The sequence below is a fragment of the Colletotrichum abscissum genome, assembly GCF_030869225.1.
Source record: "Colletotrichum abscissum strain IMI 504890 chromosome Unknown Scaffold_24.1, whole genome shotgun sequence".
Lineage (NCBI taxonomy): Eukaryota > Fungi > Ascomycota > Sordariomycetes > Glomerellales > Glomerellaceae > Colletotrichum > Colletotrichum abscissum.
Window position 1 is genome coordinate 626,499 of NW_026850143.1, and position 12,570 is coordinate 639,068.

General features: G+C 50.4%; 5 protein-coding genes across 5 annotated transcripts; 1 reads left to right on the forward strand and 4 right to left on the reverse strand.

Moving 5' to 3' along the window:
• Positions 1–161: 161 nt before the first annotated feature.
• On the reverse strand, positions 162–2,029 carry CABS01_09892 (amino acid permease; the record flags this gene model as incomplete). The annotated part of the gene is made up of 5 exons (XM_060543248.1): positions 162–966; positions 1,038–1,206; positions 1,271–1,546; positions 1,604–1,689; positions 1,767–2,029. The coding sequence occupies 5 exons, from the start codon at positions 2,027–2,029 to the stop codon at positions 162–164; spliced, it is 1,599 nt and encodes a 532-aa protein (XP_060399946.1).
• A 1,262-nt stretch (positions 2,030–3,291) lies between these two features.
• CABS01_09893 (cytochrome P450) lies at positions 3,292–4,995 on the forward strand (the record flags this gene model as incomplete). The annotated part of the gene is made up of 3 exons (XM_060543249.1): positions 3,292–3,660; positions 3,737–4,613; positions 4,673–4,995. 3 exons carry the CDS (start codon positions 3,292–3,294, stop codon positions 4,993–4,995), a joined length of 1,569 nt encoding a protein of 522 aa, XP_060399947.1.
• Positions 4,996–5,391: 396 nt separating this feature from the next.
• On the reverse strand, positions 5,392–7,904 carry CABS01_09894 (fungal specific transcription factor; the record flags this gene model as incomplete). The annotated part of the gene is made up of 5 exons (XM_060543250.1): positions 5,392–6,384; positions 6,437–6,688; positions 6,743–7,466; positions 7,535–7,705; positions 7,759–7,904. 5 exons carry the CDS (start codon positions 7,902–7,904, stop codon positions 5,392–5,394), a joined length of 2,286 nt encoding a protein of 761 aa, XP_060399948.1.
• Positions 7,905–9,120: 1,216 nt separating this feature from the next.
• CABS01_09895 (uncharacterized protein) lies at positions 9,121–9,858 on the reverse strand (the record flags this gene model as incomplete). The annotated part of the gene is made up of 2 exons (XM_060543251.1): positions 9,121–9,275; positions 9,390–9,858. The coding sequence occupies 2 exons, from the start codon at positions 9,856–9,858 to the stop codon at positions 9,121–9,123; spliced, it is 624 nt and encodes a 207-aa protein (XP_060399949.1).
• Positions 9,859–10,916: 1,058 nt separating this feature from the next.
• Positions 10,917–11,081, reverse strand: CABS01_09896 (uncharacterized protein; the record flags this gene model as incomplete). Its single annotated transcript, XM_060543252.1, has 1 exon — positions 10,917–11,081. One exon carries the CDS (start codon positions 11,079–11,081, stop codon positions 10,917–10,919), a length of 165 nt encoding a protein of 54 aa, XP_060399950.1.
• Positions 11,082–12,570: the final 1,489 nt, after the last annotated feature.

The window sequence follows — 12,570 nt, forward strand, 5'->3', positions numbered from 1 at the left end:
ACACACATATACGTTGGCCAAGGACGTACGGCACTACAGAGGTCTCCAAGCCAATCCTCCCGACGATGCTTTGATAGTAGCGCAGAAGGTTGGAACAAATTGGCCGTATAAAAGACAGTAATTAATCATGAGGTGACAGCTCCCTGGACCGACCTTAACGCTCAATTGTCCCGAACTCCTTCCACAATATCCGATACTACAATTGGAACCTCAAACTTTGCCCGGCCTCGGATGAAATAATAAGCAAGACCGAAGACTAACCAGCCTGCCATGACAACAGTAGAATAGTTCATGTTTTGGGCAGTGACCGGTTGTGATGAAGGGAACGTGCTGAAAATGATGACAACAGTCATCCAGACAAGACTGATCGCATTCAAGACCGGACCCAAAACCGGGCCCAACCTGAAAGGCCCGTACTCCTTGCGAGTGAGCTTGCCCCTGCCGACGAACAACATATAAGCAATAGGAATACTGTAGGAAAGATAGATGCCGATAATCGCCATAGATAAGACTGCATTGAAAGCAGTAGTGTTGGCCAAGTAGAGAAAGCCGAGAAGGATCTGGGCCACAGTAACAAAGACTATTGAAGTTACTGGGACCTGAAGTTTCTTGTTGACGTAACTGAAATGCGAGTCGAATGGAACAGCTCTGTCTCTAGCGAAGGCCCAGAGCGTGCGGGAAGCGGAGGTAATGCCGCCTACTGTTGCAGCAATTGCGATCAAGATCACCAGGAGCGAGAGCACTGTCGCCCCAGCCCGAGATCTGGTGACATCGAGGTAAATCTGCATGAAGGGGAAGCCGGTTGGTGTAGTCAAGAGGGACTCCAGTGACCCTGTCGAGAACAGGAGGACTGTGCAGTAAATGAAGCCCATCAGGCCATTCACAGTTACGCTTCCGACCATAGCAATGGGGACATTACGTGGGGCGTTGGGGATCTCCTCGGCCATATGACAAGCAGCATCGTACCTTTTGTGAACCAAGTCAGCAACCCATTGAGGGGATCTTAGATGGAAAGATAGTTTATAGAGGAAACTTACCCAAGGAAAGGATACACCGCGCTAATCAAGCCCACGAGCCACGACACTCCATCATTTTCCCAGCCGCTACTATTGACGACTTCGGTGAAGACGAAGGACGCGGTATTTTTGGGAGCCATAACGCCAAGAACCACCAGTATGACTATGAAGCCCACAACGTGGAGAATACCTTGGCATTGTTAGCGAAGGTTCGCGTAAATTGATTTAAGGTTTATTCTTCTTGTCTTCCTCACCTGAGATCATGTTTGCGTGGGGCAGCATCTTTGATCCCCAGATGTTGAGCGCCGCTGAGTATAGGAGCACAGCCCAGTAGAACAACATGCCCTGCCATCGTGCCGGTATGTAAGAGTCGTCGTTGATGACGATCAAGGACTGGGTCTGCAGGCCAGCTGCAAACGCCGCTGATGCACAGAAGACAATGAGGCCGCCCACGGAGATCCAGCCGGTCGTGAAGGCTGCGAGTGATCGGCTACGAGGGGGACACAAGGCGGCGACCCAATGATACTGACCTAGAATGGAGTAATTAGCTTTGAGAAGGTAGAGGCCAGGGTTTCAGAGAAGCTTACCTCCTGCAGTAGGATAGATGGACGCAATCTCGCCAAGAGATGATGCTATGCACACAGAGCACAGAAAGGAAAGAACACTGAGCAGACTGTCAACCCATGTTCGACGACTTGGAAGTTCTCCACTGCGTGACAGACACAGAATAGAGTGGCTAAATAAACTCACAAGTTGTAGAATAGGCATGGCGCACCGCCATTCACGAGTGCTTGAGCAATGACAGTGGAAAGTGCTTCCCATGTTGCCATAAGACATAGGCATAATGCCCCCAAGGTTGTCAGAGAGAATTGCCGCTTCAGCTCCTGCTGATGGCCGAGTTGCGCGAGCCGTTCTTCATCGGAAAGGACTAGATAGCCGGGGATGCTCTCAACTGCCTTGAGCTGGTCGTCGGTCTTTGTTTCGTTCTGATCCATGATGGAGTTTCGAGCCATTCTGTCTGAATCGCTTCTTGTTGTTGAGTGTTTCCTACACAACTTTGTTTGCTTTCTTTCTTATTTCTTTTCGAGTCCGGAACACGGAATTGGGGTACCGGGCACGGCGGATGCAGAATTTTGAGGAGTAAGGGGATGTGACAAACTGATAGTCACGCGGGTATGTCGGGGATTGGGATTACCCAGCGCGAACTATCAGCGCCAGTCTGGCTTTGATGATGCGGCAGCAGCGGCACAATGCCTAGCAGAATAACTATTGCTAATGCTTTGATCTTAACAGGCTCTTGGTGTTTCTAGTTGGATGGGAATCGCGTTCAGGGCTGAGGAATTGGTGACAATGCCCGGTGGCGGCGCTTGACCGTTCTCGTCGAGAAGCGAGATACTGGAGCATGGGCGATTTCCGCATTCCGAGAGAGGGCAGTTGGGAGTTTGGGGGTCACCAAATGCAACACGCCTCACAGACTCAGTAAACAACAATAAGCAGCCCCCTCCGTGATCGACGAGAGGCAAGGTCCTGATGTTGCAGAAGTGTTGGACACCTATGAGGAGTAAGGTAGGTGTACTTGGTCACCTGATTGGTCATTTGTGATGATGCCGGCCATCCTTGTAGAGAGAATCACCATATCTGCTGAACGTGTCTTTGTTCACTGTCTGACTCATGGCGAAAGATAAGGAACCGCTGCGATATCTTTACTCTTACCTTTGACACGTCTGTCTGCCGTATCTAGTTGTAGTTGAGAAAATAGGGGAATAAGTCCAAGCCACGTTTGGCATTCAACTTTCAAGCAAGGCAATGCCTGCTCATGCCATATTATCGGGCCTGGAGAGGTCTCAAAGTCCAGGGAAAGGTTCGGGAACGACACTGCTTGCTACTCGGAACCCCATAGCTTCCGCTCGGAACGCACCCCGCATTCTCTGCAAGCCATCCCGACGTTCCGTGCGGGGGTCATACCCTTGGCTGCATCTGCAAAGCGACCTGGGGGTGGGGAACGCGGGGAATTAGTGTACTTCGTAATAAACCAGTTCCGAGAGGTCTGTTTCCAGATGGTGGTTTGCCAGGAAGGACAGTACCGACGGGACCCGGCAGGAAAGCTTCTGATTCTCAGAGAGCGGCTCTGAAGCCGGGTAAGCACGGCGAGCTGGGTCTGTCCGTATATCATGGAGGTGGTGGTTAGCTAGCGAATTCGAGTAATGGATCAGATTTACAACACAATTCATCGTCTACAACACGTTGGAGCACAGAAACATCTTGATTCGACGCCATGGCCATCTCAACCGCCATCTTTGCTTTGAAGCAAAGAATATTCGACCATGCTCTACAGTCGACTGCCATCTCAATTCTCCTCCTACCCCTCATCTACGTCATTGCAAATGAATTTATTCGCTCCAAGGCCAGGATAGCAAAGCTAGACGGTCCTGGAGGGCTGCCACTCATCGGCAACTTGTGGGATATCCGAGTCAACGCGGCTGAGCAGTACCGTAAATGGGCCAAGAAGTTTGGCTCTGTCTACCAGATCCAACTGGGCAATGTTCCTGTTGTTGTCGTGAACTCTGCTTCTGCGGCCAGGGCTCTCTTCGGACAGAATGCTCAGGCACTCAGTTCTCGCCCAGAGTTTTACACTTTCCACAAGGTATGTAAGCAGATGATGACATAGCATGGTGTTTTAGACCAATATCTTGGCAATGAGGCTGATTGAAGGACTTCAGGTTCTCTCAGATACGGCTGGAACGACCATCGGTACATCTCCCTACAGCGACTCTCTTAAGCGTCGCCGCAAAGGCGCTGCTTCAGCCTTGAACCGACCCTCAGTAGCCACCTATGTGCCGCATCTCGATGTCGAATCGCGAGACTTCATTAAGGAGCTTTACGAATATGGAAAGGCTGGACAGGCTCCCGTTGATCCCATGCCAATGATTCAACGCCTGTCATTGTCCCTTGCCTTGACTCTAAACTGGGGTACTCGCATGAGCAGTCAGAAGGACAACCTCTTCAAGGAGATCACTCACGTCGAAGAGGAGATTAGCCGCTTCCGTTCAACTACGGGCAACCTTCAGGACTACATCCCTCTCCTGCGCATTAACCCCATCAACATGCACTCCGCCAAGGCACGAGAGATGCGTAGTAGACGCGATGTCTACTTGACCGCCCTGAACAGAGGTCTGGATGAGCGCATGGCGAACGGCACTCACAAGCCCTGTATCCAGGCCAACGTCATCATGGATAAGGATGCGAAGCTGAACCAGGCGGAGCTGACCTCCATCAGCTTGACAATGCTGTCAGGAGGACTCGACACCATCACGACCCAGGTGGCTTGGTTCATCGCCATGCTTTCTCAGCGCCCAGACATCCAAGACAAGGCTGCGGCCGCAATTAGAGAATTCTACAGCGAGAAGCAACCTCTCTGCGACGCCGAGGACGACCAACAGTGCAAGTACATCGTGGCCTTGGTGCGAGAATCCTTGAGATACTACACTGTCCTTCGCCTTGCTCTTCCCCGAGCTTCGGTTCGTGATGTTCCTTACGGACAGACCGTCATCCCCAAAGGATCAGTCATCTTCCTCAACGCGTGGGCTTGCAACATGGGTAAGACATATACTTCACCTTGAGCCTCAATTTTCAAGTACTCCACTAACACCCCATAGACTCTGAAGTGTGGACCGACCCCGAGGTCTTCCGCCCCGAGCGGTGGTTCGAGCAACCTGACGCGCCGTTGTTCACATACGGCGTCGGCTACCGCATGTGCGCTGGCTCTTTGTTAGCCAACCGCGAGCTCTACCTCGTCTACATGAGACTTCTCAATAGCTTCAAGATTGAGAAGCACGACGATGTGGACCACCATCCCGTTTCTGGCAACGCCGATCCTACTTCCCTTGTAGCGATGCCTAGGCCGTACAAGGCGAGATTTGTGCCTCGCGATACTAGCACATTGAGTGATGTGCTAAAGGCGACCGAAGAGAAGGTCTAATGGGTGCGCTTTTGGATTGTTGATGGGCGATGGTGTAGATGAAAGTACTTGATGTGAATGGGAGGGGAGGTTAGAGGAGGTGAGCTTGACAGGAAGTTTCCAATTAAACAGGGGATGAATACCAAATGCAAGATTTATTTCAAGATCAAGATATATTTCTACATCCTTGGCACCCTAATGTGAGCGAAGGGTGACTTGACTCAGTTGAGGACGCTTTACCATACGTTAGAAGACCCCGAAATTCCAAGGCTCAACGCTTTCGTTCCTTGCTGTCCTGCTCACTGATAATGCAATCTTGCGACCCATTTTTGCCAGAGGTTGCGACGAGTAGCCGTAATTTTACATTTACAAAGACTTGTGCTGAAAAATGTCCTTGGTCGATTCCATAAGAGCAGTCTAAATCAAACCCCAAAAGTGACGTGAAATCTCCTCCTCTCCAGACAATGGTTGCTGCTGCTCGTTGCCACCCACGCAGTCCTGCATCCCATTTGCCCATATATCCTCCGTCTGCCCAAACGCGTCGAAGAGGAACATCAAGTCGTTGCTGAGAGCAAATGCATCTGGAGCTCCAGCACCGAACTCTGCACTCATACCCGTGGGTTGTACCGATGGCATCGGGGCAAACTCCGAGTCCAAACCAACAGCCGACGTGGGATTTTCTTCCTCAATCACAGTGTCCATGGGGTGAGAAGAACTGGAGATGATGTTCAAAGATTGTTGCGCGCCTGCATCAGCACGTCGGCCACCAGCGATTTCATCACCGCGGAGCCCGATGCGATGAGCTAGGGGCAAGAGACCCCGTATGCTCTTCCAAAGTCTGCGACTGGCTGTTCCCTGGCGAGAGAAACACTTGACGAGCTCCACCGCGGCGAGGAAGCTGTCTCTGCATGGCTCGGCAAATATTCTGGTGCCATGACAGACGGCAAGAAAGATGACCGCCAGAGAACTCAACAGGAAATAGTTGAACGCGCTCTGCTGCCGTTCGTAGATATCGCTCGTTTCGCTCAGATGAACCAAGACGGATATACTATCGATAGCAATATCCACGACAAGACGTGCCTTCTCGACATCAGCTTCGATGCTTGCAGAGCTGATGACATGATGTCGGTGTATCAGAGTTCTTATGTGATTGCCCCGCAGGTACAAGAGGGCTCGTAGCCGGCGGATGGATCGGGGCTGAGCTGTCGGTATACTGCCATGTTGCGGATGTCGTAGTTGAAGATCAGGGGGTATTGAGTTGAGCCAAGTTTGCGCTGTAAAGTCAAGGAACGCAACCGTGTCTTTTGGAATAGACTGAGATGGTGCGCTGAATGGAGGCAGAGCGTCCCATGCCTTGGAGCATAAACGCCCGTAACCTATCAAACAACGAAGGTATTGGAAATCTTCAGACTGGAACTCAGGTTAGCAAAGTAGCTTCTTACGAAATTGTAGGGTTACTCACTGGCTCAGGCAAGTTTGGATCGATATCTCGGTCAAACAGGGCAAATGATAGACTGGTTCCGAAACTCCAGCGACGATCCAATACATAAACGCACCAGAACACCCGCACTGCGAGACTCCGCGTCTTGGGGTCTGGAAAATTGTCTGTGAGACTCAGATTCTGATGTAAGCCCATCTCCAGAGATGCTCGCGCTGCGATGCCAATGTTTCTCCATGCGAGTAACTCCTCGTCTGAGAAGAAGTAGTAGATACTCTTTCATAGTGTCAGCCGCTTCGACTACCAAAACCACGGGTCTGTCGGACTTACAATCATAGCCATTATTTGAATGACTTTGAGGTCAGCCTCCGCATCGAGCGTAAGCTGGTAGATCAGATGTTTGACAGGTTCAACCAGCTTGCTGCTTGATAAGTTCTTGCCATGCGCCTCGACCACCATGCTTATGGCTATAGCTACTTTTGCGAGTATGACATCTTTGATGTCTACACTCCCGCCTGTCATGGTGCCAGGTGCCATGCAATCTGTATTTGCTTCCACGTACGCACGAATATCTGCTGCTTTCGAAATCATCTCACGCGTGTCGATAAAGGGGTAGACTATCTCAACCTCTTCCTCAAAAACTTCAAGAAGTCTCACGAATTCCTCAAGTGGCATAGTGAGAAGGATATCTGTTCCAGGTGCCCACTGCGGGGGTTCAGATTGTTCGGGGGTCGGGTATCGGGTCGGTGCAAGAGACTCGCTGACCGCTGCCGTGACCGGATCCTGGGCTGAGATCCCCATCCTCGTTAATGACGTTTCGGCAACCTTGAGACTAAACGCTGATCTGGTGGGTCCCACAAATTGTGGTTGCTTCGGTTCTTGTTCTCCCTGTACAGAAGAGTTGTCGTGAAGAGACATTTGTTGCTGGGATCCTGGGGAGGCTGACATTCCCTGACGGCTCTTGTCCGAGGCCAGCTTTCCTACGGTATTTGCGAGGGTAGCCACCTGCTCTCTGAGCATGGAGAGCTCGCTCCGGAGATCAGTACTTGGCTGGCTGTTGGGTGCGAATTAGCACTTAAAACAAGGCATTTCAAGCATACTTGAACAAGAGGGCGTACTGACCTATTTTGCCTCGACTTTCTCCTACTTCTGACCCTTTCCCTGACACCAGTCGCGCCATCTTGCGAAGGAGCTGGGCCGAAGGTGCATGAAACGCCGCCTGACATGCATCTCTGGCATTCTTCCTCATTTTCTAATCTGATGCACTTGAGTTTCCGTTTCTTGCACTCGGTGCTATTTCATGGTGAGCTTCCACTTATGAAATCCTGAGACTTGGTTTCACTCACCAAGCAGCGGCTGCATATTTGGCACGCTTAGACCTCGTGGGATGTGTCGAGCCAGCCACCGACCTCCTGCGCGCCCCCGATGTTGCCTTGGGAGACTGCGCTTCTTCATTACCTGACAGGTCAAAGTCCTCGTCTTCTACTGTCATCTTGAAGAGTTTGTGGAGTGCGAGACGAGTCGTAGAAACGACAGAATATCTGGCCAGGAGGTTGGCCACCGTTAGAGTTCAAAGAAGTTGCGCTGCACCGCGACTCGACAGGCTGGGGAAGAGTGGGGGTTAAGTACGAAGTGTGCTACCCCCGAATACCGACTGGGATCCGGCCTCCGGCACATTTCCCCGCATGTGCTACCCGCACCCGCCTTGCTTCGTGGGGTTTGATGAGCCACCAATATTGCAGCAATTACTCAGTGACATCCTCCGTCTGTTGTGCGCGACTCCAGAGACTTTAGAGACTTAGGAAATTTTGTTTTTCAATGAGAATAATTGAATAGGCGTGTATGAATTGGACAGCGAGTTTGGGCTGAGGGGCTCACAGTTACTTTACACTGTTGCACACCACACTACTTACTCCAGTGGTTTCACTCACCTATCGAGTTGCCACGGAACGGTTCCGAAGTCATAAGCTGCAGGCTACCAATCGCATTTGGTCTTGGTTCTTCACAACGACGCAATTTCTATAACTTCAGGACTTCAAGCCACAATTGAGATATTACGTAAATTCCTCAACAACTGTGATCAGCTATATTGAGCTCAATTGAGTAAACTCAAAGCGTGTCGCAAGAACGGAAAATCGAGCAATGTCTAGTCTAATCCCATCAACAGGTCAAGATTACCTGATCCAAAAAGCCGATTTCAATGTCGCTGATCGAGACTCATACTCGGAACTTCTGTGGCCCACGTTTAGAAAAGGACGCAGTAATAATAGATGAGTGAAACTCTTAAATTGAGCGTCAGAGGGGGCCAGGAAACGAAAGCAAATTTTAGCCTGCACTATCTAATGTCTTCAGGGCATGGAATCATCTGAAATGCAACGCACGCCTCAGGTTTGTTCCAAGGGCGGTGGATTTCTACCTCACGTGAAGATGCATCCTCTTGGGGAGGGAGAAGTTGTAACAAACCACAGAAGTATTGACCGTCCTGGAACGAATTGAAACATAAAAGCTATGCAATTGATGAAGAGCCTCAACATAGCTGCCTGGGATTAGACTGACTTGAGAATTATAGAATAAGAGACACCACATCTGTAGCGCAGAGCCTGCAAGTAGCGCCATATCATCCCACGACCACGACACCTGTCCTAACTGTTCCCTCTCCAGCACAAACCGTGCCAAGTCTTCAGGTGATGAGAAAATCTACGTCTGACTCAGGGTTCTGGTCCCCTCGTAATGCTGTACTTGTTGTCGTAGATCTTGCGTTGTTCAAGTTCGGCCACCGTGAGTAGATTATCGCCTTTCCCACCGTTAAAAGTGTAGAGAAGACAGCCGACTTGGGTTGCACCGCCAACGCCGCCGTTGTTGCCTGAACATTGCGCAAGATTAGCTCAGTGCCAGATATTGTAGCGATTGATTTCGACTTTGCTCGTTTGCTTAAAACGGTTGAAATCCAATAGCGTCGTAGCCTGAGTTGACTTACACTTCTTGAAATTGTCATTCATGATGGATGCACAGGACGGCTTTCCGTCTTTGCTAAGCAAAGGATCATCGACCCTCTGCGCACCGAACGCGGTTCTGCAGCCAGCCACCCACTGAACGTAAAAGTCGTAGTTGATTTTCCAGCTATCCTTCCACCTGTAGCGCGACCTGAAAACAACCGGATAATGGTTCTCCGCCGGGTCATGGTACGTCGTGAAGATCCGTTTGCCCTGGTCGCTGGCGCAGAAACTCAACGAAGCTTCCCATTGCATGCTGGGGTTGATATCGGCGTGGCCCGGGAAGTCGGCTTCGTTGTGACATTGGACGTCGTGGGCTGCCCAGGGCTGTTTCTCTCTTCCTTGCTCATCGAGAGATCTCGGATCAATGGTCGTATCAATTGGGACTGCGTGGGCTGTGGCTAGGCCTACGGCAAGGGCGCAGATGATCAGGGGGAGAGTAGAGCCGTACATTGTGTTATTACGTGCAAAAAGGTGTACCGACTCGAGGGATTAAAATATGGAAGAGAGCGTGTTCTCGATGAAGCATGAAACTAAGACTGGTTCCAATGGGTCGTGAGTCTTGTTTATGAGTCTTTCCTCTGCCCATCTAGATGACTGGCTCAGTGGTAGCACGAAAAGATCGTACAAAGGAAAATGGGACCAGAGTCATCAGACCACTCTGCTGCCAGTGTTATTCAGAAACTGTTTGCAAAGACGACGCGGCGAGGTCGGTGCTCACGATCATTGAATACCACAAAGAGACAAAGAGCTCAATTGATCGCATCAACCGGTTTTGGCACTTAAAGATCAGAAGTTCCCATCTTCTTCGCTCCCTCGAATCTCAGCCGCCGTAATGGATCTCGTATCGAGCAAGCAATCATGGAATGATAACGCTCGGGAGTCGGGACATCTATGAGTGTGACCTCGAGCACAAGTTCAAGAAGTAATAACAAGCATTCAACCTTCGAATACGAGATCGTATTGTGTTTGTAGTGATGTGATAGCCCCATCAGAACTAAGGCATTTTTTCTCTCAACTTCCTGACATGGCACAGGTATGCAAGCAACCATTTCTGCGCCTCCCAGTACTTAGTGCGAATTCAGCTCCGGAGTTGTCTCTTGCGATGACGTTGGTCTTTGTTGCAGTTTATTTACGGTAGGTACACAGGGAGTCGCTGGTTGCCTTGAAGGGACGTGTGATCATCACAATACCAACATCTACTTACTGGATCGCAAGGCTCTACGTTGCAAGTACCAAGGAATGGCTTCAAAAACAGCAAACCCGGCAATAATCGCCAACCAACATTGGTTTTCTCACAATTCCTCCATTCCGTCTGTTTGGATCAAAGCCCGGGTCATACACCTCGAGCACCTGATGACAGGCGGTCAAATCTGCGTTCAAAGCTCCCAGATCAGCCCCTGCCAAGGGACCGAATCGCATCCATGCCGATCGATCATCCGTTCTTTGGGCCCATGAGTCCACCCTCTGCTTCTAGGTCTAAGAACGACGGTCTAGGCAGAATGCTGCAGTTACATCAGCCCAAGGGGGGAGAATGGAGCTGAAGCGACGGAAGCCGCGCGGAATGAGGAGACGTTCATGCTGTTCCCGTCCCGCATACCCATGCGTCTGTAGACTGACCATGTGCAGCCACGCGAGATGCACATGTGCATGGATGCAACAGAACGAACAGGCATCTAGTGCGAATCATTGCGAGTTGCTGATCAGGAGAGGAAGCTACCTACAGAGTACAGAGTACAACAGTTCCTGAGCGGCTCAAGTCGGGAAGACTCCAATGTGGACTATGTCAAATGCCACTCGCTGATATTTACCATGCACAAGCACGAGTACGCAAAACGGTCGAGTAAGCCCGAGTCCTGTAAGAAGAGTGAATTCTTTAGAATCTTTTGGATCTGAAGACAACATTTTGCGCACAGAAAATTCTGGGAAACGTAGACTGATCACGTCTTGCCGTTCTCATCTATCGTCATCGACCAGCTTTCTTCGTCTGGTCAACGTGTGGGCCGGCGGGAGAATTGCTGTTTTGGAGAGCTGCTAGACTCTTGGCTTTGATCAGGTATTCTGCCCACCTCGGCACGCTCGACTGTCGTGAAGACAACGAGCACTAACGTCAATTTCGGGAGGTTGCATTCCCTCATTGTTAGCTGGCTCAAGAGGACTCCAACAGCAGACCCGAGAGAAAGGAACCTGGATGGACCAACGCAACAATTGGAGACTGAAGTCTTGGCTGATAGGGTATGATTGTGAATACGAAAGTACCTTCAAAAATAAAACGAGAATCATGGATGTTGGATGACTTGTGGAGGTGGAGACATCGAATCGGCTGTAGGCTTGGTGATGTTGGTCCAAAGTAATGGTTCTGGTCTCCTGCCATTTCAAGTCTAGCGAGGCTTGGACAGTTAAAGCGGGGGAGATAGTGAGGATGTCGGGTCAGTCATTACGAATCGAGCGAGCGAGAAGTTGCCCTCTTTTAATCGCAGGGAAGCAGCTCAAGGGAAGCAATCGGGGCAGTGGCAATCTAGCAGCACCAATGGTTAACTGCATGGGAAATAGTCAAGACTCAAATGCGTAACGATCATATGCTGACAGTTCTGACAGCTTGTTTGACTGTCTCGTAGGTATTCTTAGTCAGACCAGTGGGTAAAGTCTTCCTCGCCTGTGCGCTTCAGCTGTCGATTCAGTCATTCTTATTCAGGCTCTGTCGATTCAACCCAACGCTCCCTAGCCTCGTTCCCAGCCCGTCATTCCATGCAGCTATCAAACGGGTAAACATTGCATTGCTGACCCGAGTCCGAGTAAGAAAATGGCAATTATGGATGGAGGTGAGGCAAAAGAGCCGATGGAAGCCAATTTGGAGGTGGAGATTTGGGGAACCATTCACACTGGGGCTTGATACGATCCCTGTTGACTTTGCAGATGCAGGCGCCAGGAGGTACCTGAAGGGGAAATAAACTCTTTTAACTTTTAGATAGAGTTCGGGTGTCGTCGCTTATTCCCACCGAGCTTCTATCCGTAGACGGCAGTCGACGATCAAAGAAAGTTAATACGGGTTACCTCTAACTAACACTTTGGCGCGCTTCCTGGTAATCTCCCACGGGCTGTGACCTAGACATTTTGTCTCGAAAGCCGTTCTACGACAGGGAAACCATCGCGCCCCATGTCAGG